This window comes from Micromys minutus, assembly GCF_963924665.1.
Source record: "Micromys minutus genome assembly, chromosome: 2".
In the NCBI taxonomy this organism is placed as follows: Eukaryota; Metazoa; Chordata; class Mammalia; order Rodentia; family Muridae; genus Micromys; species Micromys minutus.
The window spans coordinates 90,558,083-90,580,014 of record NC_137971.1 but is presented as its reverse complement, the minus strand read 5'-3'; the positions used below and the strand labels follow the sequence as shown (position 1 = coordinate 90,580,014).

At 39.1% G+C, this 21,932-nt stretch overlaps 1 protein-coding gene across 1 annotated transcript; it reads right to left on the bottom strand.

Moving 5' to 3' along the window:
• Window positions 1-6,632: 6,632 nt before the first annotated feature.
• Window positions 6,633-8,123, bottom strand: LOC308417720 (ubiquitin carboxyl-terminal hydrolase 17-like protein C; the record flags this gene model as incomplete). Its single annotated transcript, XM_080913039.1, has 1 exon — window positions 6,633-8,123. The coding sequence occupies one exon, from the start codon at window positions 8,121-8,123 to the stop codon at window positions 6,633-6,635; it is 1,491 nt and encodes a 496-aa protein (XP_080769165.1).
• Between the last annotated feature and the right edge of the window lie 13,809 nt (window positions 8,124-21,932).

The window sequence follows — 21,932 nt, the reverse complement described above, 5'->3', positions numbered from 1 at the left end:
GTTTCTTGGAGGTAGCAGAAAAGTGGATCCTGCCTTTGCCTCCATTCTATTAGGCCATGTCTTTTTATTGGGAAATGGAGATCATTTATGTTGAGAGATACTAATAGACAAATATTTTTATTTTGGTAATGGTAGTCTAGTCTGAGTGTGTGTGTGTGTGTGTGTGTGTGTGTGTGTGTGTGTGTGTGTGTGTGTGTGTGTGTGTTGAATCATGTGCTTCCATTCATTTGATTTTTCTGGTCCATTATTTATTTCTTGTGCTTTCATGGTTGTAGTTAACCATCTTAGGTTTTTATTTTTCTTCCAGCACTTTCTGTAGGGATAGATTTGTGGATAAATATTGCTTAAATTTGGTTTTATCAAAAAATGTTTTATTTTTCTCAACATGTGGTGATTGAATATTTTATTGGGTATAACTGTCTGTTCTCTGGTCTCTTAGAGTCTTCGCCACATCTGTCCAGAACTTCTGGCTTTTGAAGTTTCCATTGATAAGTCACATGTAATTTTAATAGGTTTGCCTTTATATGTTACTTGGTCTTTTCCCCTTGCAGATTTTAATATGCTTTCTTTGTTTTGTATAGTTAGTTTTTTTATTATATGTCAAGAGATACTCTTGTATGCTTTTTTGGGACATTATAGGTGTCGTCTTATTTAAACTATAAAATTTTTCTTTTATAAAGTTTGTTGAAAATATTTTCTTGGCCTTTAACCTGATTTTTTTCTCCTTCTTATTTTTCTACTATCCTGAGATTTAGTCTTTTCATAGTTTCTCAGATTTCCTGGATGTTTGTGTCAAGATTTTTTTTAAGTTAGCATTTTCTTTGACTGCTTTATCCATTTCTTCTATCATATCTTCAGCAGATAAGTTGCTTTCTCTCTTCTATCTCTTGTATTTTGTTGGTGAAGCTTGCCTCTGTAGTTAATATTCAAATTGTTCAATTTTTCATTTCCAGAATTCTGTCAGTTTGAATTTTCCTTATTAATTCTATTTTCATTTTTAGGTCTTGAACAGTTTTTTTTTTTTTTCATTTCTTCCCATTGTTTATGTTTTTCTGGATTTCTTTAAGGAATTTATTAATTTCTATTTTAAAGAGCTCTATCATTTTTATAAAGCTGTTTTAAGGTCTTTTTCTTGTGCTTCTCCTATGATGGGATATTAGGGACCTACTGTAATAGAGTTACTGGACTCTAGTGGAGACATGTTGTCCAGAACATTATTGATTTTGTTTTTATGACATTTAGGCATCTGGGATTTGGGGTGATTATGGGTCTATGGGCAGATAGCAGGTTTTGTCTTTGTTGAATGCTGATTGGTCCTTGGTTTCTGTTTCTTTTCTAGATTTTAGGATAGTGTGGTAGCTGTATGTTGCCTGGTAGAATTTTTCTGTGGCCCTGACAGGCATGACTACTGGGGGTTCCAGGTAAAATATGATTCTGGATATGGAGTGTTGAAATTTAGGAATAGTGATAGAAATAGGATCTGAGGGGGGTTCACAGGAGAGAAGAAAGCAAAGTGTTACACCAGAATCTGCTCAATTAGCCTCCTTGGAATGGAGATAGAGAATAAAAGAAGTCACTCCAAAAGGCCTGCTACAGAGCTGGGGATGAGACTGGAAGTTGGATCTTGAGAAATAGAAGGAGAAGGGAAGATCTGAAGACAACCTGCCTGTTGCTCTGGTAGGATCAGCTAGTAGTTAGCAGGGTTTGTCTGCTATAGTTGGTGCTGTGTTAAAGCAATCAGTGGTGGAGGAGGTTAGGAGAGGATGATCTGTGGGATCTAAAGATGTGGGCAGTGGGGAAAGGAAAGCTGCAGCAGGTGTTCTGTTCCATAGTTAGGGAAGAGACTGGAGAATTTAATTTGGAGGGAAGGGATTGATGGTATTCCGTTAGTGTATCTGTTAATCTGGCTTGCTCAATTGGTGCATTCCCAGGGAATGCCTGCTGGTGCTGGAGATTGAGGTAAGGTAATGATTTGGGGGAGAAAAGTCACTCAGTCCATCTGAGATGAGGTCAGAGAGGAAAGGAAGACTCCAGCAGATTCTCTGCTACAGAAGTAGGGATGAGACTGGGCCCTTGGAACTGGAGGAGCAGAATGAGAGGTGAACATCTGTGTCAGCTTGCCTCCTTCTCTGGCAGGACTTTTCACAGGCTATTGTTTTTAAAAACCAATAACTAATACTTAACTATAGATGATGAAATAAATTGATGTTATTATAGCCACATATGGTGGCACATATCCTTAGGTCTAGAACTTGGGAAGCATGAGGAGCGTAATCTTAAAAACAACCTGAACTGTATATTTAATCCCAGATTTCATAGTATGACCCTGCTTCTATAGTTAAATGACTTGTATATTTCATTTATATATAAATACAGTACCCAAATATACATTGATAAAGTAATAGATTGTTAAATATCAAGAATTTCTACTGCCCTGATAAAGGCCTGACTAATATGATTGGCTTAATATTGACTTTGAATGTCACCAGAGAAAAGAAAATCAGAGTGTATGTTTTAGTGCCTTTGGTCTATTAAATTAACCACTAAAAGCTCCATATGTTCTATAAGCAGCAGGTACAGAATCTTTATGAAGTGGCAGGTCTACCCATAGGTTTTAGAAATACCTTGGTGACTGCTGAGAAATTTCAAACATGAAACAGCAGTGGACTATAATTCACTCCTTACTGCTATTCCAGTTCCTAGCCACATGAAGGCACTGTTGCCCTGCCAATAATGAAGAGTCTTCTTTCTTGCAATAATGCTATTGTTTAGTTCCTGCTGGCTGTACAATCTTGATGTCCCAAAATTTGCTGTCATAGCTAGTTTTTATTAGCAAAGAGACACTTCATAGATTTCCTGTTAAGTGAAAAAAAATGGGGCATGGAAAAAGGGTTCAGAGGTTAAAAGTATTTTCTGCCTTTTCTGAAGACTGGGATTCACAGTCACCTCTAACTGTCGATTCGATACCCTCTTCTGGCTTCCACTGACCCATATACCTGTGATGTGCTCGAGCACACACACACACACACACACACACACACACACACAAATACACAACAATAGATAGATGATAGATGACAGATAGATGATAGATAGATAGATAGATAGATAGACAGACAGATAGATAGATAAATAGATAGATATAGATAGATAGATTCCTACAAAGATATTTACAAAATACATTTATCGCACCAACTTCATTTTATCTACTCAACAGAATATTCAAAGGCGTCTGCTAGGAGAACATTATAACAGTGTAGGAACCTCAGAGAAAGCACATTAGTTCTTCACCTGCATTCCCTGTCTTTTTTTTTTTATTTATCTGTATATGAGTTTGCTTTTGAGCCTGTCTAAGTATATGACTTGCTTCTTCAACTATCTTCACTAAGACTGGTAACATGTGGGAAAACTGAGTGATACCCAATGTCATTACTTAGGCTCCAATGTTGGTTATTTTTTTAAGCCCATTTCTGTGGTATTTAGCATTGGCGCATGTAAATCAGGAAAGTAACTGAAAGAAGGAGGCAAACTCTGAAGTTAACGTGGTTTTCACTGTAAAAAGTAATTGCAAACTTCTAAAACTGGGTTGGCTGTATTAGTTGGCATGTAAATAGCATCTAGGATGTATCAGGAAAACGTTATTGAAGAACCACATAATCAGATCTTTCTCAACTTGTTCTATCCAAAGCATCCCATCCAACACAGAGTACCATGTGTTAATGTATTCTTTGTCAAACTGAAACACAGGCATAGGTACCTTCAGGATGTAATCTCTAGGGTGGGATGGAGGGTTGCATGTACTTTTGGCAAGTTTTTGTTATTGTTGCTGTTGTGGTTTTTTATTTTTGTTTTGGAATTTTTGCTTTGTTTTGTTTTTGTTTGTTTGTTTGTTTGTTTTGATAGAGGCATGTTTGACTGTTTCTTGTCGTTTTTGAAGACAAGGTTTCAGTGTAAATGTTCGGCTGACTTTGAACTCTTGCTCCTGTTTCAGCCTCCCAAATGTTAGGATAATAATCATAAATCACCACACCAAGCTAAGTGGATTGTTCTGCAAATTATAGGTGTGCATTCTATAGAAAATAAGAGTATCACTGTTAACTTGAAAGAGTATGAATGACTACATTGGGTAAAAAAGTAAAATATTGGACAAGAGAAAAATTACAGAAAAGAACCTAATCTCGAATTCATGAGAGAACTTTCCCATGAGAACTTTTTGGTTTTTCTTTTTTCAGTTAGTTTTATGACAGCATATGTTTGTGATATAGAATGATGGGTTTTTGTTATGGAACTTCCTGTGTGCCATGTATTCTGATCACACCTTCCCACTTTACTCTTTTAACCTCCTCCCTCCCCTGACCTTCTCCACCTCTCAAACCTTCCCCCTCCATGTTCATGTCTGGCAAGAATAATTTTACAGTCTATATACCACACTTCCATGGCTTCTCACAGTGCCAAGACTCAGCCTGACCCCTTCATGTCTTCAAAATGAGAACCACCTGGGTGTCTCTTACACATTACTAAGTACACCTGCAGCAGTAGTTACAACCTTGGCTACCACTGGAATGTAGCTTCTTTGTGCTCTCAGAGAAAACTTCCCAGAAGATATCACTTCAAGTATGCTGGTCTCTTCTTAATTACCACTAATTTCTTAGTTCCAGCTAATCAGCACCAATTGTCCCAATAGTGCATTTTGTTTTTCATGTTAAAGCCAGAGCCTTCTCACCAGGCCCGTGTCCCTAGATCTCCAGATCGTTGGTTTCTGAGAAAACCTTTTTTTTAATTTTTTTTTACTTTAATGTAATTTATTTTATTTTTCTTACAACATTATTTTAAAAAGATAAATTTAAAGATTTTTAAAAGTATTTTGGCATAAAACTATATCCCCTCCTGTTCTCTAGTGGGAGGCATGGTGGTATAGCCCAAGATCTATATTGAATAACGAAACTCCAATGCAATTGCATTAGAATCAGCACTTTGGTTGCCTTTTGAAGGTTGACAAGCCTCTTTTTGCAACAATATGGTCCCCAATGACCTTTAAATTTGTTTCATACAGTGATGGCTTCAAATCATGAACATAAACTTGGTTTCATTTCTTCAATGAAACACACAAACTCACACAGAAACACACACACACACACACAAACACACACAAACATATACACTAACCACAAAGAAAATAACCAACATTAGAACAAAATTTGCTTAAATTTGTATCTCTTAAGAAGCAGGTCTAGGTCCTCAAACACCAAACTAGAGATTCTGAAACCAGTAACCCATGTGAGCTCAGTAAGAATTATTCATTCATCAACTCTGTATATCGTTCAGAGTGGTGCTCCCTCTTCCTCTAGGAAAGGGCAACATTGCCATCCCATTAGCAGAATTTGTGATGCCGGGTCCATAGCACGGTTAAGAAGTACTTGGGGCCCTTGTGATCAAAAGGCACACTGAGGCAGATGGAGTTTTGGCAGAGATTAGAGCTCAGACATTTTGGCAGTCAGTGCCTCTGCAGTTGCACCTCAGCCTTTTCCATTAGTCTTTGATGAGCAACTAATTAACTGGTGCCACAGGTGAGGATAGTTGACCTTTCTCCTTCAGTCTCACAGCCAGAACCTTGAAAGGAGTCTAGCAGTCAGGATTACAGAGGAGCCAATGACCTCACAGCAAACATAGGTGAGGTGGAAACTCCCTGGGACAAAAGAATTCTCATTTAAAGGCTTATGGATTTTAATTTCTTGGAGCTCTGGGATAGGGGTAGAGTTAGGTGGTTGATATTTTTGTTATTCTTATGGGGTTGTCAATACCATGGACTCTCTCATTATTTTTTTTCTAGCTTTTCTGCTTAGGTCCCTGTGCTCACTGTTGGGGAAAGTCAGAGTGATGAGTTGCAAGTGGCTAGGAGGGAGTGTGAGCCTCTTCACTGAAGAAGGGACTGGGGTGTGGGACTGTGGGGAAGAGGATAACATTTGAAATGTAAATACATGATCTATCCAATACATAAAACAAAAACCAAAATCTAACAACCAAAAAACAAATAAACAAACAAAAAAAACTCCAAAAATACTTGTATGTGATGACCTCCAAGACCAGTGTCCCTAAGAGGTTCAGGACACTCTTCCAAGTGACAAATATTTTGATTTATATTTATCCTAAAAATTCATACTACACACATAATGAAGATGACAAAGACTGTTAAGGAACAAATTTTATTTAGTCAAAGAACAACAGATCACATACATAGAAAAAGAACGCCATTGCAGTGTGTACTTGGCATTGTCCAGAAAAGAAGTTGTAAGAGTCAGTCTGCCCAGCAACTTGTTGTCTGAGTGAAAATTCCAAACATGGAGAGGTCCAGGTCGAAAGATTTAGTCTCAGGTCTGAACACATTCCATGCGTTGCAGGATCCCCCAGAAATCCAGCTTTTGTGAAATTAAGCTGTACCAACACCCTGAGCAATTGTTTTCCAAATCCAAAAGATCACTCTTAGAGAGTCAACAAGACAGGCAAGGGCAGAGGAAAGGAGGACCCCACCTGAAGGGTTTTTTCCTGCCTGGAACATCGGTCCAAATCTCTTGTTCCTGGTGGACTCGGGTGTCAGTGTTCCCACAGTATCCTAGTGAGCAAGCAGCTGAGCACTAGTAAATCAGCAGAAGCCTCTGCCCCTGCTTCATCTTGTTCTTCCTCTTCTTCGATCTTTTCCTACCTCCCTGACTACAGAGTTGCCCAGTGTTCATGGGAATCTGAGCAGTGAGGAGCCTGTCAGGATTGTTCCAGGGTTGATTCTCCTTGTCTGCAGCATTCTTGCCCCAGTTTCCTGTGTAACCGGGCTGGTGAATCATGGTCGCAGTGAATGTCTGATCTCGGTCTGTGTTCCTGAGGTTCTGCATAGCTTCTAGGCGGTTTTGTTTCTTAAGCACTTTGCCTTCCCCTAAGGAGGTTTCTTTGGCTGCTGTATTCTTCTGTTTCTTACTGAATTTCTTCAAGGGATATTCGGGGCCAAGAACCTCATGTACTCTGCCCTCCTGCATGTCGACACTGAAGTTTTTGATGTCAGTCTGCTGGACATAGAAGAGCACATAGGCAGGCTCACTCAGGACAGAAGTGGCATCGCACCTGGTGACCTGAGAGTCATCCATCTTATACCAGTGCCCATCACCGGCTTTGACACGACAGAAATAATGTCCACTGAGACAAGTCGAACCATCATGGACCAGGACCGCAGAGAGGGCATAAAGCAAAGATCGTCCAGCAGGCTGAGACAGGTATGGCTGCAGGTCAAGGAACTCCGGGTAGCTTACTTTGCTGTTCAACTTGTTTCCCAGGAAACCCGAGAAGCGATTTAAAACTAGCAGGAGAACTTTTGAGGCACGATGAATCTTCAGGGTCTTGGAAGCTGGCCTCTTCTCTCGACACCTTTCACAGTAGTAGGCGTTGTTCCCACGCATCTCTTCTACCTCCACTAAGTCTTCCAAGGCCTGCTCCACACTCTGAGCCGAGCTGATATCCAGGAAGATATCCAGGAAGAGATCATAGGAGTATGAGGAGACCTGGCAGTGGAGACACTTCATCTGAGACCTCCAGCAGCCTCCAAAGATGTCATGAATCGGGGAGCTGTCCTGAGCAGGGACTTCTGCCTGGTCGTCTGCCCGAAGACAGGCATCGTGCATGGTATTCAAGGTGAACATCAGAAACTCATGGGCATCTTCCTGCTGGTACTTGTGGAAGGAAGAGGTCAATATCTGGGAGGGCTTAATGACGTCCCCTGAGTGGGAGTGGAGGAGACTCTGGGTCACATGAGCCTCCATAGAACACATCTTACAGTCTTCCGGGAAAACACAGCTCTGAGAGTGCTCCTGGGACAGCATGTAGTCAGCAAGCGGTGGGATGTGTGTCAAACACTGCAGGGCCGCATTCAAGTAGCAGCTGTTGCCTGTGTTCTGGAGCCCGGCTCCTGGTCTTTGTAGCCTCTCCCAAGTCACACTGGGCATGCCATTGGCAGACATCTCCTCCACTGACTGAGCTTCACCCAGAGGCAGTTCTAGGACAGCAGGAAACCACAGGGCTGGATGTGCTACAGGACCAGAACACAAAAAGTCTTTAGAATGAACAGATTTCATAGAAGACATGTCCCAGGCTAAATCTTTTAAGATCAGACTCCATTTTGGAGAACATGAACTGACTTTGAACTCAGGAATCCAACAGCTCAGCACTTATGGCATTTATCTTTACTTTCCAAGTTTCACCCTCAACAAAACCTGAGCCAGAATCTCCACCTTAGGCCACCAATAAGAGAAGTGTCTCCAAGCTATTAGCCCAACATATCTGCACCACCAGGTTAAAAGTCCACCCCTTCACTATCAACTTCCTAATTTGTTGGAAGCAATCATTAAGTATATGATGTGATTTTCAGGACCAGACATGTCTGTTAAAGCCCATAAAAAATTCCCGATTAGATGATTGCACACTCACCCCTCCACTCAGCTTCCTGCCCTCTTTGAAGCCTTGCTGTGACTGAGTGCTTATCATCACCAAAACCTTCTTCCTGGACACTGGCTCTCAGAGCTACCCCAGCTAGCTTGAATAAAATGCCCTATGTGATTGCATCTGATGATCCCTTTTCTGTCCCTGGGGGAGGGGAAGTACACTATTCTGGCACTAATCATGTAAACTCTAAAGGCATTAAGATGAGAGTCCACTTCTTAGAAGAGCAGATCATCCCGGATGTCTCCACAAGGCTGTCCCAGCACCCTAGATTCATCCTCAGGCAGGTATAAGGCAGCAGGAAACAACAAAGCTGGATTCCCTCATGATGGGATTATAAATGGATTTTAGGGGCAACAGCACGGGTGGTGAACACGCAAGAAATAAAGACCTTACAGTGAGACTGACCTCAAGTGAAGGAGGTCAAAGCCAGCATGTTTCCAAAAGGCTCTCTTGGAATACACTGCTGCCATCTTTTGAGGGAGCAAAGGAAATCTTTCCCACCAGAAAATTTTTGCATGCGAGAACCATGCCCAAGTTTCAGCCTAATATAGTTTTGACCCGTGGCCATGCCTACAATCCTTCTCACAGTTGCCAATCCCTGACATACCACTAGGAAGTTGGGTGTGGTATCTATAAAGCAGCACTGATCCTGTAAGTATCTGGAGGATGTTGGATCACCCAGTTAATTTCATCTTGAGGATTCAATCTTACTGGAGTAAAAAGTTTACCTCTAGGTGGATTAAACCAGGCAAATTACCCTTTTCTTTGTGTTTTTGAGAAAACATTGCTCAAGGTCCACACTGACTTTGATGTGGAATCACTCCGTAATGGATTCAACACATGATTCTTTTTTTTTGGATTAAATTCCTCAGTCTCCTACACAAACAAACACACATTTACACACACACACACACACACACTCAAACCCTAACACACACACATACACACTCATACACACACACACAATACAGACACATGAACCACATACAAAATAAACAATATCAGAACAAAATTTGTTTGAGATTTGTATCTCCATAAAAACAGTTAAACCTAATCCATTTTGTAATGAAGTTTTGTAATAAATTATCCCTTAATGCTCCAGGTTTTGCATTTTGGAGGCACATTCAAGTTCCTAAGATTGTACAGTGTCTAAGCTATGCTGTCCATTCCATTATATTGACATATTGGATTAATATTATAAACCTAAGTTTTTGCTCATTGCTCATTTAGAAGACAGGGTAAAGTGGGGGACTCTGCTAAGCAAGTGTGAGAGATTTAGGTTTAAGTGGCTAGTTCTGCAGATTGCCAAATTCTAGCATTACACACATTGTAAAAAAAAAGTTAAGCTTGTGTCCTTCCTGTTGAGGCCACTGATGATGGGTATGGTCTAATCACAGACACCCAAGGCCATTCAGATTTGATGTCATTCTTTCTGTTTGTCCTCTTCTGCACATCATGTCTAATCAGTTCTTCATGAATGTTCTGAACACTGCTATGTAACTGTTGTTGGTTTTGAAATGTATTTCTCCACTTCAAAACCTTTCCTAATGGTCCTAGAGCCATGGTGTCAGCCATGCTTTAATGCTATCTGGACAGGTAATTCACTTCCTAATGTTGTGGTGATCCACAAGAGTAAAATTATTCCCACTCTTCTCTTTTACTGTAACTTTGCTACAGTGTTTGCACTGTAAGGTTACTATCTGATAAGCATTATAAGTTATATGCAACACTTGTGAAAGTGTCATTCATCCCCAGAGAGGTTGAGATGTACAGGTCAGGGTGGTCAAACACAAAACTAGAATTTTTGTAAACAGTAATCATTGTGAGCTCAGTAAGCAGTTTTCATTGCATAAATTATCAACTCTGTATATCATCCAGAGTGGTGCTCCCTCTTCCTCTACGAAGAGGTAGAATTTTCATCCCATTAGCAGAATTTGTGATGCTGGGTCCATAGCACGGTCAAGAAGTACTTGGGACCTGTATTAGTCAGGGTTCTCTAGTGTCCCAGAACTTATGAATAATCTCTATATAGCAAGGAAGTATTTATTGGTGACTTACAGTTTGTAATCTAATCCCTTACAAATGTCTGACAGCAGATGTGTTGTCCAAGAATCTAGCAGATGCTCAGTTCCACAGGGTTAGCAGCAGAGCCTCACAAGGCAGGTAGGCAAAGTCCCAGAAAGCAGGCAGTCTGAGAGAGCCTTCCTTGTTCCAATGTCCTTATATAGGTCTCCAACAGAAGGTGTGTGCCAGATTAAAGGTGTGTGTCATCACACCTGGATCTGGGACTTGCTTGTCCCAGATGATCTTGAGCTCAGTGATTGCCTGGACTTAGTTTCGTAAGGTTCTTAGCCTCTATGTATCAAGATTAAGATCAAGGGTGGGGCTCCCAATTCTGAATTGTGGTTCATTCAAGATATGGTCAAATTGACAACCAGAAATAGCCAGTACAATCCACTTCTTGTCAACTTGACACAAATAATATCTCATGTTCATATGAAACAATTGAAAAAAAGTATTTGTAAATTACAATAGGGCAATGTCCCTTAGGAACTTTCTTTTAGTGTCTCAACTTTTATACCAATTGATGTTAGAAATGTGTTCTTAACAAAATAAGACAGGAACATTCATATTACTTTATAATCCTCTTTTCTGTAACTGGTTATGGGGCCTTAGCTGGTATTTATAACTACCTTCCTCTACTACCCATTCTGTATTTCCTTTACCCTCTACAAGCACCTCAGAAGGTCTTGGCTGTTTTCTAGAGGATTGGCCCATACCTTCATTCCTGATGGTTTTGTCCTCTTTGTCAAATTATGACCATTTTGTTGGATTTCATTTCCTCAGGGGGAAAAAAGACTCCCTTACTGCTATGTAATTGTTGTCAGTTTTGAAATGTATTTCTCCACTTTAAAACCTTTCCTAAATGGTCCTAGAACCGTGGTGTCAACCTTCCTTTAATGGTGAGTGGACACTTAATTCACTTCCTAATGTTGTGGTGACCCCCAAGTATAGAATTATTCCCAAGCAATCTCACTAAAATCAGTAACTAGACAAGGCTGCCCACTCTCCCCTACCTATTCAACATAGTACTGGAAGTCCTGGCCAGAGCAATTAGACATGAAAAGAAAATAAAAGGCATACAAATCAGAAAGGAAGAAGAAAAATATCACTATTTGCAGAAGACATGATAGTTTACTTAAGTGACCCCTAAAATTCCTACAGAGAACTTTTACAGCTGATAAACAACTTCAGCAATGTGGCTGGATATACAATTAACTCAGACAAGTTCGTAGCCTTCCTCTATTCAAAGGACAAACATGCTGAGAAAAAAATTATGGAAAAGATATCCTTCTCAACAGTCGCAAACAATATGAAATACCTTGGTGTGACCCTGTTATGGTTTGCATATGCTTGGCCTAGGTAGTGGCATTATTAGAAGTTCTGGCCTTTTTGGAGGTAGTGTGTCACTCTGGTGTGTGCTTGGGGACACTCCTCCTAGCTTCCTGAGGATGATTAGTTTTTTCCTGGTTTCCTTCAGATGAAGATCTAGAATTCTCAGCTTTTCCTGAACCATGCCTGCCTAGATACTGTCATACTCTTACCTTGATGACAATGGACTGAACCTCTGAACCTGTAAGCCAGCTCCAATTAAATGTTGTCCTTATAAGACTTGTCTTGGTCATGGTGTCTGTTCACAGCATTAAAACCCTGACTAAGACAAGAGTTGGTACCAGGGACTGGGGTGTTGCTGTGATAGGTCTGGCCATGCTTTTGTTTGGAAGAATGTGGATTTTGGGACTTTGAATTTGGAAAGATGTAGAAGGCTTTAAATGGGGCTTAATGGGCTGAACTAGTAAGAATAGAGAAGACTTTGCTACTAAGAGTGATTTGAAATATACTGACTTGGATCAAGCAGTTTCAGTGTAGAATTTCAGTATGTGAGACTGTTTTTGTAGTATTTTGGTGAAGAGCATTGCTGCTTTTTGCCCTTGTTCAAAGAGTCTGCCTGAGTTTAAAATGAAGAGATTTAGATTAATTGCTTTGAAAAAGAAAGTCTCAAAACATCCTGGTGTAAATTCTGTTGTGTGGTTACTAAGGCTCACCCTTATAAAGAGCTTTTTAATGAAAAGGAGCAAGTTGAGTAAGGAAAGATACAAAATATAAGGTTTGAGAATTAAAAGGACACCAGGAAGTGAAATGGAACTAAATTCTGTGTTCAAGAATATTAAATTGAATTAAAGAATGTAAGGACTTTGGGGCAGTATCCCACCCAGCTAAATTACCTCCTGGCAACTTAGTACAAACCTTTAATCCCAGTAGTCAAAGACAAGCATATGTCTAAATTCAAGGCCAGCCTAGAACTGAGCCAGTTCTAGATAAAGAAAAGCTTAAATTCAGGTGTGGTGGTACACACCTTTAATCCCAGGAGATTGACATTCAGGTCTTTAAATTCAAGGTCAATCTACAGACAAGCTCCAGGACAGGGAAGTTTAGGCAGTGAAGGAGTTAGAAAAGAATAATTTAGTGATAATGTAATAGAACTAGGGGGGGAGGGGCACATTCCAGCTCCTGCAAGCAGCAGCACTTGGCTGCTTTGGCCATGTGGCCCTGTCCTTATATTTTAGAGGAGAAGAAGATTACTGGGGCAATTAATGCTGGTCAGCTGTAGCTCAGAAATTACTGGTGATTAAGAAAAGACCAGCATCACTGACGTGAAATCTTCTGGGAAGTGTTTTCTGAGAGGACAAAAAAAAAAAAAAAAAAAAAAAAAAAAAAAAAAAAAAAACTGTGTTCCAGAGACAGCTAAGGTTGTAACTCATGCTGCAGCTGTACTTGGTAATGTGTAAGAATCACACAGTTGGTACTGGTTTTGAAGGCATGAAGGAGTCATGGAGAACAGCTGAGACTCTGCATTGTGAGAGGCTGTGGAAGGCCATTGGTGAAGGTGCAACCTCAGTTGTTGTTGACAATCCAGGATTGAATGGGTCATGCAAAGAATATAAGGCTTGGCACCAAGAAGGGAGCCTATGAGAGGCTATTGGTGAAGCCTAGTTGCAATGGAAGACCTCAGTATATTTGAGATGCCAGTACCATGCGATGATCACCAAGGACAGCAGCAAAGGTGTAGTGGATCAACTTGAGCTTGAAGTGCTACAAAGGGCAGAGATGGAGAAGTGAAGCCAGCCCTTGGAGGAGCCCAGAAGGTCATGTGCGGATCCCAGACATTGCATTGAAATGAAAAGCTGTAACATTGAAGTTGCCTTGGAGAACCAAAGATGTTAAAGATGCCAGAGCTGCTGGATACCTACCAAGAAAATCTGCTAACAGGGAGTGGAACCAGCCCAGGAGAAAGAAGTCTGTTGCCGCCAACAAAGATGAAAAAGGAGTTGAAAATCTGAAGACTGCTATGGCATCAGACATGGAGATGGCAGAATTTGGAGTTTGCCCAGCTGGTTGCCTGACTTAATTCCAGGAATACAGGTAAGTGATTGGATGGATCTCAGAAGAGACTTTGAACTTTGGACTTTTAACATTGTTGATACTGCTACAGACTATGGGCACTTTGGAAGTTGAACTAAAGGTACTTTTTATTATGCTATATTTAGGTATGGTCCCCATAGACTCATGTGTTTGACAAAGCCTATGGGGACTAGGGAGTGTAATGTTATGGCTAGCATATGCTTGGCCTAGGGTTTGACACTATTAGAAGATTCGACTTTGTTGGAGGTAGTGTGTCACTCTGGGGGTGGGCTTGCAGACACTCCTCCTAGCTGCTGAGGATGATTAGTTTGTTGCTGGTTTCCTTCAGATGAAGATGCAGAACTCTCAGCTCTTCACCATGCCTGCCTACATGCTGTCGTGCTTTCACCTTGATGAAAATGGACTGAATCTCTGAACCTGTAAGCCAGCTCCAATTAAATGTTGTCTTTATAAGACTTGCCTTGGTCATGGTGTCTGTTCACAGCAATTATCCCCTTACTATGACAGATCCTAACTAAGCTGTATGACAAAAATTTCAAATCTCTGAAGAAGGAAAATAAAGATCTCAGAAGATGGAAAGATCTCCCATGCACATGGATTGGAACTATCAACATAGTAAAATTGGCAATTTTACCAAAAGCAATCTACAGATTCAATGCTATCCCCATCAAAATTTCAACTCAATTCTTCATAGAGTTGGAAAGAGCAATTTGCAAATTCATCTGGAATAACAAAAAAAAAAAAAAAAAAAAAAAAAAGCCTCCTAGAATATCAAAATCTATTCTCAACAACAAGAAAACTTCTGTGGGAATAACCATCCCTGACCTCAAGCTATATTACAAATAAATTTTGTTAAAAAAATTGCATGGTACTGGTACAGAGATAGGCAGATAAAGCAATGGAAGAAAATAGAAGATCCGGAAATGAACTCTCACACATATGATCACTTGATCTTTGACAAAGGATCTGAAAACACTCAATGGGAAAAGGACAGCCTCTTCAACAAATGGTGTTGGCTCAACTGTCAGTCAGCATGCAGAAGAATGAAAATAGATCCTTTCTTCTCTCCTTTTACAAAGCTCAAGTGTGAGTGGATCAAAAATCTCCACATAAAACCAGGTACATTGTTTCCACAGTATCCTGGTGAGTTCAATGCTGACACTGGGCACAGAGATTCCCAATCTTTTCACCCCATCTTCATATCCCTGTCCTCATAAACATCTTCTTCATTTCAGATTGTGTGTGAATGTGTGTGTGTGTGTATACAAACACATACATATACATTTTTATAGCAGTATAAAATCTAGGAGCAATGGATAATAGAATATATGGTACTTTGTTAGTCTGACTCAGTTCTCTTGGTAGGATAATATGCAGTTCCATCTCATATCCTGCAGACAGCACAATGTGCCTCCTTCTTTATCACTCAGTGATAAACAATTTTTTTTTTTTTTTTTTTTTTTTTTTTTTTTTTTGCTAGCTCTTCTGGAGACAGACCCAGAGCACTCAAGTGAAAATTTTTTCTTTTTTCTTTTATATATTTTTGTTTTTTAACATTTAGTTAATAAACCACAGGATGTTATTAAGTGTTTTTTGTGTTTGTGTGTGTGTGTGTGTGTGTGTGTGTGTACTTTTAAAGTCTTCAACTTGGTAGTATTTTCTGGAGCAGTGGATAGTCCTATGTGGCTGTCAGGTCCTTGGCCACCAGTGTTACCCATTACTTGTGTCCACATCACAGGTTTCCTGACCAGTTTTAGTTATTTTTTGTGTTACAAGTTCTTCTTGCCATCAAAATTCTCTTTCCGGAAAGACGTGAGTTTTTATAGAACAAAAGGAAACTGCCCTGTCAGAGCCCCTCCCAGTCCCTTTCTCCACTCTCTCTGCAACTTGACCTTATCTCAGAACAGATAAGTTACAAGTGCTGTTCACCCTAGCTGTGCGCTTGGGCTCTCTGCTGAAATGTTCATGAACCACAAAATACCACTAAGGAGCTGATGTGATTCAATAGCACTAGAGTTTTTATTCAAGCTCCAGCTTGGGCTCCCTGGCAACCCTGTCACATCAGGAAGTTGGAACCTTGAACCTGGATTTTTGAAAGCATTTACTGAGGCAAGTAAGCGTTGTCTAGCTTGATATACATTTGATTGGGGGTGGGGGATTTATGGCCTTTAACAGTATTGGCTGAACCTGGGATTCAAAGCAGAAATTTCTGCTTTCTTCCTGATTGGTGGTTGTTAGGAAGTGAAGTGTCATGGGTGTGATTTAAACCTGGGGATAGAGATCTGTTGGGAAATAAACTGGAGAGTGGTAATACACCCTGACTTTGTTGGGAGGTAACCTGATGTCTCTCAGGTTTGTTTTTCTTCAGTGTCACAAACTTTACTTTTTTCACAATATATAATAATTGCAATAAATTCACTAATTGTGTCATAAAATTATTTAGAATTCATCTAAGAGATAAATAATAGTCTAAATGTACTTAAAAATAACTTGTACTACATTTAATATGCAAACAAAGTAACTATTTCTTAGTTGTCTTTCCAAAATGCATAACGAAATAATGCCCACTCCGTGGTTTTAAGATTGACCACCGCTTCACCTTCATGAATGAGATCAATACACTGGGGGCTTCTAGAAGACTTTCATCTTTTGCATTCTCTGCCAAATCCCTTATTAAACAACAAGTAGATGAGCCCTTTGATATAACCTTATTAAACTCTATAATGGTGACAAATGTTTCTATTTCTGTTAATTACATAACTGGAGTGGACCAAGTAAGTTTTTTTTTTTTTCAGTTTCAATACATTTTCAATTATGTTAAATTTCCAGTGGTTCTAAGTCAAGATTGTCTATTTCTGCCATGATGTACCATAATATAGTCCTGGTAACATTTCTTAACTCTGTATATCATTCTTAGGTATTTTTTATTAGCTACTCTATATTTACATTTGAGAAGTTATCCCATTACCCCACCCTGCTCCCATCCACCTTCCACCTCCTGTTTCTTTTACAAAATTGCACTCCCTTATGGTGCCCCTCACCACCACATTGCCCTGGCATTCCCCCACATTGGGAAAAGATGCCCTCTCTGGAACAAAAGCCTCTTCTTACATTGATGCCAGACACTGCTATCTTCAAGTACATACCCAACTGGATCAATAGGTCTCTCAAAGTGTGCAAAAACGTTGGTGTTTTACAACTTTAGTTGTAAATGTTCTTTGGTGGACTTTCTGGGGTCACTTCTGTATACTATCATTTCATCTGCAAATAGTGATATTTTGACTTCATCCTTTCCAATGTGAATTTTTTTATTTCTTTTTGTTGTCTAATTGCTCTGGGCAGGACTACCAATATTATATTGAATAGGTAAGGGTACAGTGGGCAGCCTTGTCTAGGCTCTGATTTTAATGGGAATTCTTCAAGTTCCTCTCCATTTAGTTCGATAATGGCTATTGGTTTCCTGTATAATGCTTTTACTATGCTAAGGGATGGGCCTTGGATTTCTGATCTTTCCAATACTTTTATCATGAAGAAGTGTTGAAATTTTAATGCCTGAGATCCTCTCTTCTAGCTCTTGTATTAAGTTGGTGATGCTTGTGACTGTAATTCCTGTTCTGTTTCCTAGGCTTTCTATTTCCAGGTTGTCTCCATTTGTGTTTTTTATGGATTTTTTTTGTCTTTGTTCAGGTCGTGAACAGTTTTATTAATTTCCTTCACCTGTTTGATTACATTTTCCTATGTTTTTAAGGGATTTATTTGTTTCTTCTTTAATGGACTCTACCTGTTTAATTGTATTTTTCTCCATTTTAGGGGAGTGTTTAATGGCTTTTGTACTGTTTACTTTGTTAGTTTATCTTGTGTTTTTACAGGACCCTACAGTTAAAAACTTTTTGAATATGAAATTCCTAGGAAAATGGATGCATCTAGAGAATATCATCCTGAGTGAGGTAACCAAGTCACAAAAGAACAGACATAATATGCAGTCATTGATAATTGGATACTAATTTCAGAAAGCTCTGAACACCCCAGAAACAACTCACAGACTATATGAAGTTCAAGAAAAACAAAGGCCAAAGGGTGAAAGACTCAGTTCTTTTTTTTAATTGAACAACTTTATTTTAAAAAACAAAGATAAATATACAGATTTTAAAAGCATTTTTGCATAACAGTATATGAATACATTTTTGTCGGTACTTGATTTTTTTAAAGGTTTGAGAGTGTGCATTAAAATCTTACAAGTTACAATGAGCATAAAGTACATGTAAAAAAAGATGTAACCTAGAAATAGTCAAAGTTTACTTGGTGTGTAAAGAATAAACATAATAGTTTTTCATTTTTTTGGCCTTTGTTTTTTTTTTTTTTTTTTTTTTTTGCCGTGTATTTTTTGAGCTTTAGTAGGGTTTCTTTCATGAATATGGGTGCTCTTGTGTATGGAGCATATATGTTAAGGATTGAGAGTTCCTCCTGACAGATTTCCCCTTTAATGAGTAAAAAGTGTCCTTCCTTATCTTTTTTGATAACTTTTGGTTGAAAATCTACTTTATTCGATATTAGAATGGCCACTCCAGCTTGCTTCTTGGGGCCATTTGCTTGGAAGGTTTTTCCCAACCTTTTACTCTGAGATAGTGTCTGTCTTTGTCTCTGAGATGAGTTTCCTGTATGCAGCAAAATGCTGGATTCTGTTTATGTATTACCTATGTCTTTTTATTGGGGAACTGAGTCCATTTATGTTAACAGATATTAAAGAATAGTGATTGCTGTTTCCTACTATTTTTGCTTTTAGAGGTAGAATTGTGCCTGTGTGTCTTTCTTCTTTTGGTTTTCTTGCTTAGGTATTTTCTTGTTTTTATTAGGATGTAGTTTCCCTTATTGGATTGGGTTTTCCACCTATAATTCATTGTAGTGATGGGTTTGTGGACAGATAATGTGTAAATTTAGTTTGTCCTAGAATATCTTAGTCTCTCCATCTATGGTGATTGAGTGTATTGGTGGGTATAGCAGCTTGGGCTGACCCTTGTGTTCTCTTAGGGTCTTCATGATGTCTATCCAGGATCTTCTAGCTTTCATACTCTGTTGAGAAGTTGAGTGTGATTCTAATTGGTCTGCCTTTATATGTTACATGACCTTTTTCCCTTACTGCTTTTAGTAGGCTTCTTTTATGTTCATGGTCACCTCATTCTTAAGAGTAGTGAAGTTTTCTTTTACAATTTTGTTGAAGATATTTACTGTGCCTCTTAGTTGATATTCTTTGTACTCTTCTATTCCTATTATCCTTGTTTTTGGTCTGTGTCCTGGATCTCCTGGATATTTTGGGTTAGGAGCTTTTTGGCTTTTGCATCTTTTCCTACTGTTTTATCTGTTTTCAATGTTGTCCTCAGCCCCTGAGATTCTGTCTTCTATCTCCTGTAGTCTGTTGGAAATGCTTGCATCTGTGACTAGTGATTTCTTTTTTAGGTTTTCTACCTCCAAGGTTGTCTCTTTTAGTGTTTTCTTTATTGTTTCCATTTCCATTTTAAATTCCTTCTTGAATTCCTTCATCTATTTAGTTCTGTTTTCATTTAGTTCTTTGATTTCTTTGAATGTTTTTTCTTGTTTCCTCTTTAAAAGCTTCTATTTCTTTATGCTTTTCCTCTCATTCTTGTTTAAGGATCTCTTTCATCATCTTGAGGTATGATTTCGTGTCTGAACCTTCTTTTTCTGGAGTGTTTGGCAATCTGCTGTTTGTTGTGATGGGAGAGCTGGGTTCTAGTGTTGCCAGGTTGTCTTGATTTTTCTGGGGTATGTTCTTTCACTTTCCTCTTGCCATCGTGTTGTCTGTGATTATACGTGGTCTGTTTGTCAGTGATTGGTTCCCATCTCTCCCATGTACCTTTCCTGTGTTCCTGGATCTCCGCTGTTCCCGGTGGTAGATGGCCTGAGAGTTTGGTCCACATGCACCGGCCCTCTGGGTGGAAATCGAGTCCCTACAGCAGAGTTCCTGCTCCCCTGAACCAATCGGGGGGCGGGGGGACTCGCTTTCCACACACTCAGCCCAGACATGTCTGCACTTTGGCTACTCGCAGCACAGTCTCAAAAGTACTGTGTCCCTGGATCTCGACTCAGTTCTTCTTAGGAAAAAAAATAAGTGTATAGCACTCTCTCAGAGTGGGGTACACCTAGACCTTAAATCATTAATAATTTAAGAGCTAGAATTGTGGCAAGTTTTGGTATTTAAATATCATTATGTTTAATCTATATACACCAAGAAAACTTTTACTATTTCAAGAACTGTTATGTTCTGTTCTACATGTACTTTATGCTTATGCTAACTAGTAAGATTTCAATGCATACTATCAAACCTTTAAAAGAATCAAGTACTGACAAAAATATATTTATATAGTTTTATAACAAAATGCTTCTAAAAATCTGTACATATATCTCCATTTTTTAAATAAAGTTGTAAGAAAAAAAACTTTTTGTATTTTTAAACAGATGTTTGGATAGTTTTAAAGGACTAAACTCTTTAAAGACTATGGGACTTTTAATGTTACAGTTTTATATTGTGATATTAATATGAGATCTTGGGGATAAACCAGAAAGGAAAGGCTATGGTCTAATAATAATGATTTTGTGTGTCAAGTTGACAAAGAATCTATTGTACTGCTTAATTTTTGGCCATCTTGACACAAACTGAGCCATAAGAGCAGAAGGAATATCACTTGAGAAAGATATCCCACCTGATTGGCCCATGGGCAGGCCTGGGGGCCATTTTCTTGATTTATGACTGGTATGGAAGCACCCAGCCCACCATGGGCAATGGCAGTGCTGGGCACTGGCTCTGAATTGTCTAGGAAGGCTGACTGAGCAGCTCAGTCTATGGGGAGCAGCTCAGGAATCAGCAATCCCCCACAACTTCTGCTTCTGTTCCTGCCTCTGTGTCACTGCTTTGCACTCTTTTACTGACTTCCTTCTGTGATGGACTGTAAGCACTAAGATAAAAGAAATGTTTTCTTTCTCAAGCTGCTTTGGGTCAGTGTTTTATCACAACATTAGAGACCTAACTAAGATAGCAGGCAAAAGTAGGAACAGATTACAAATTCAGTTGAAAATAAAATATAAAAAGATACAACTTATTGATCATCATTTGGTTATTTTTTAAAATTAAATAAATAAAACATACAACAAAGATAGTTTTAAGGAAACAAATTGTGAAAACCTTTTTAAAAAAGAAACTGTTAGAGATATGCATCAGACAGAAGATACACATCCCATTTAAAGTTCGAAAATGATTTAAAGTTCCATATAGGTATGTATGTATGTATGTATGTATGTATGTATGTATGTATGTATGTATGTACGTATAGTGTGTATCTCTTTGCATTAATATGTATATGTAGTCATGAGTGTGCCACAGCATAAGTGTGAAAGAAGAAAATCTTAAGTGTATGTCCTCACCTTCCATCCCATTTGTGACTTAGTCTGTAACTCACCACTGAGTACACCAGGTTATCTGTCTCACAAGCTTCTGCCTTCTATCATCCAGCTGAGCACTGGAATTAGACATGCCACCATGCATAGCTTTGCATTAATTCTAGACATTCATGTTTGTGCGGCAGTCTCTTTATACACTAAACCATCTCACCAGCTCCAATACATACTTTTTAAGCTATAGGTTAGTGTGTTGCAACAAAGACTTCTCAAATACAAGTGGCTTAATCCAAGCACAAGTTTATTTCTGTTTAGATTCAAGTCACAGTGTGATCTAGACACCATGAGGGACACAGGCTCTTCCATATTGTTGTTTTGTCATGTTCAACCATTACATGGTTGAATAAAGCTTTGCAGAGTTCATGCCCACATCCATATCCCAAGAACCACCATGTGATCTTAGTAATGAAGAGAGCACTCTTCCTTTTATAGGTTCCCCCAAAAAATTTCTGTAAGGTCTAAAAAAAAATCCCCCACAATGGGTATACCATGCCATAGCA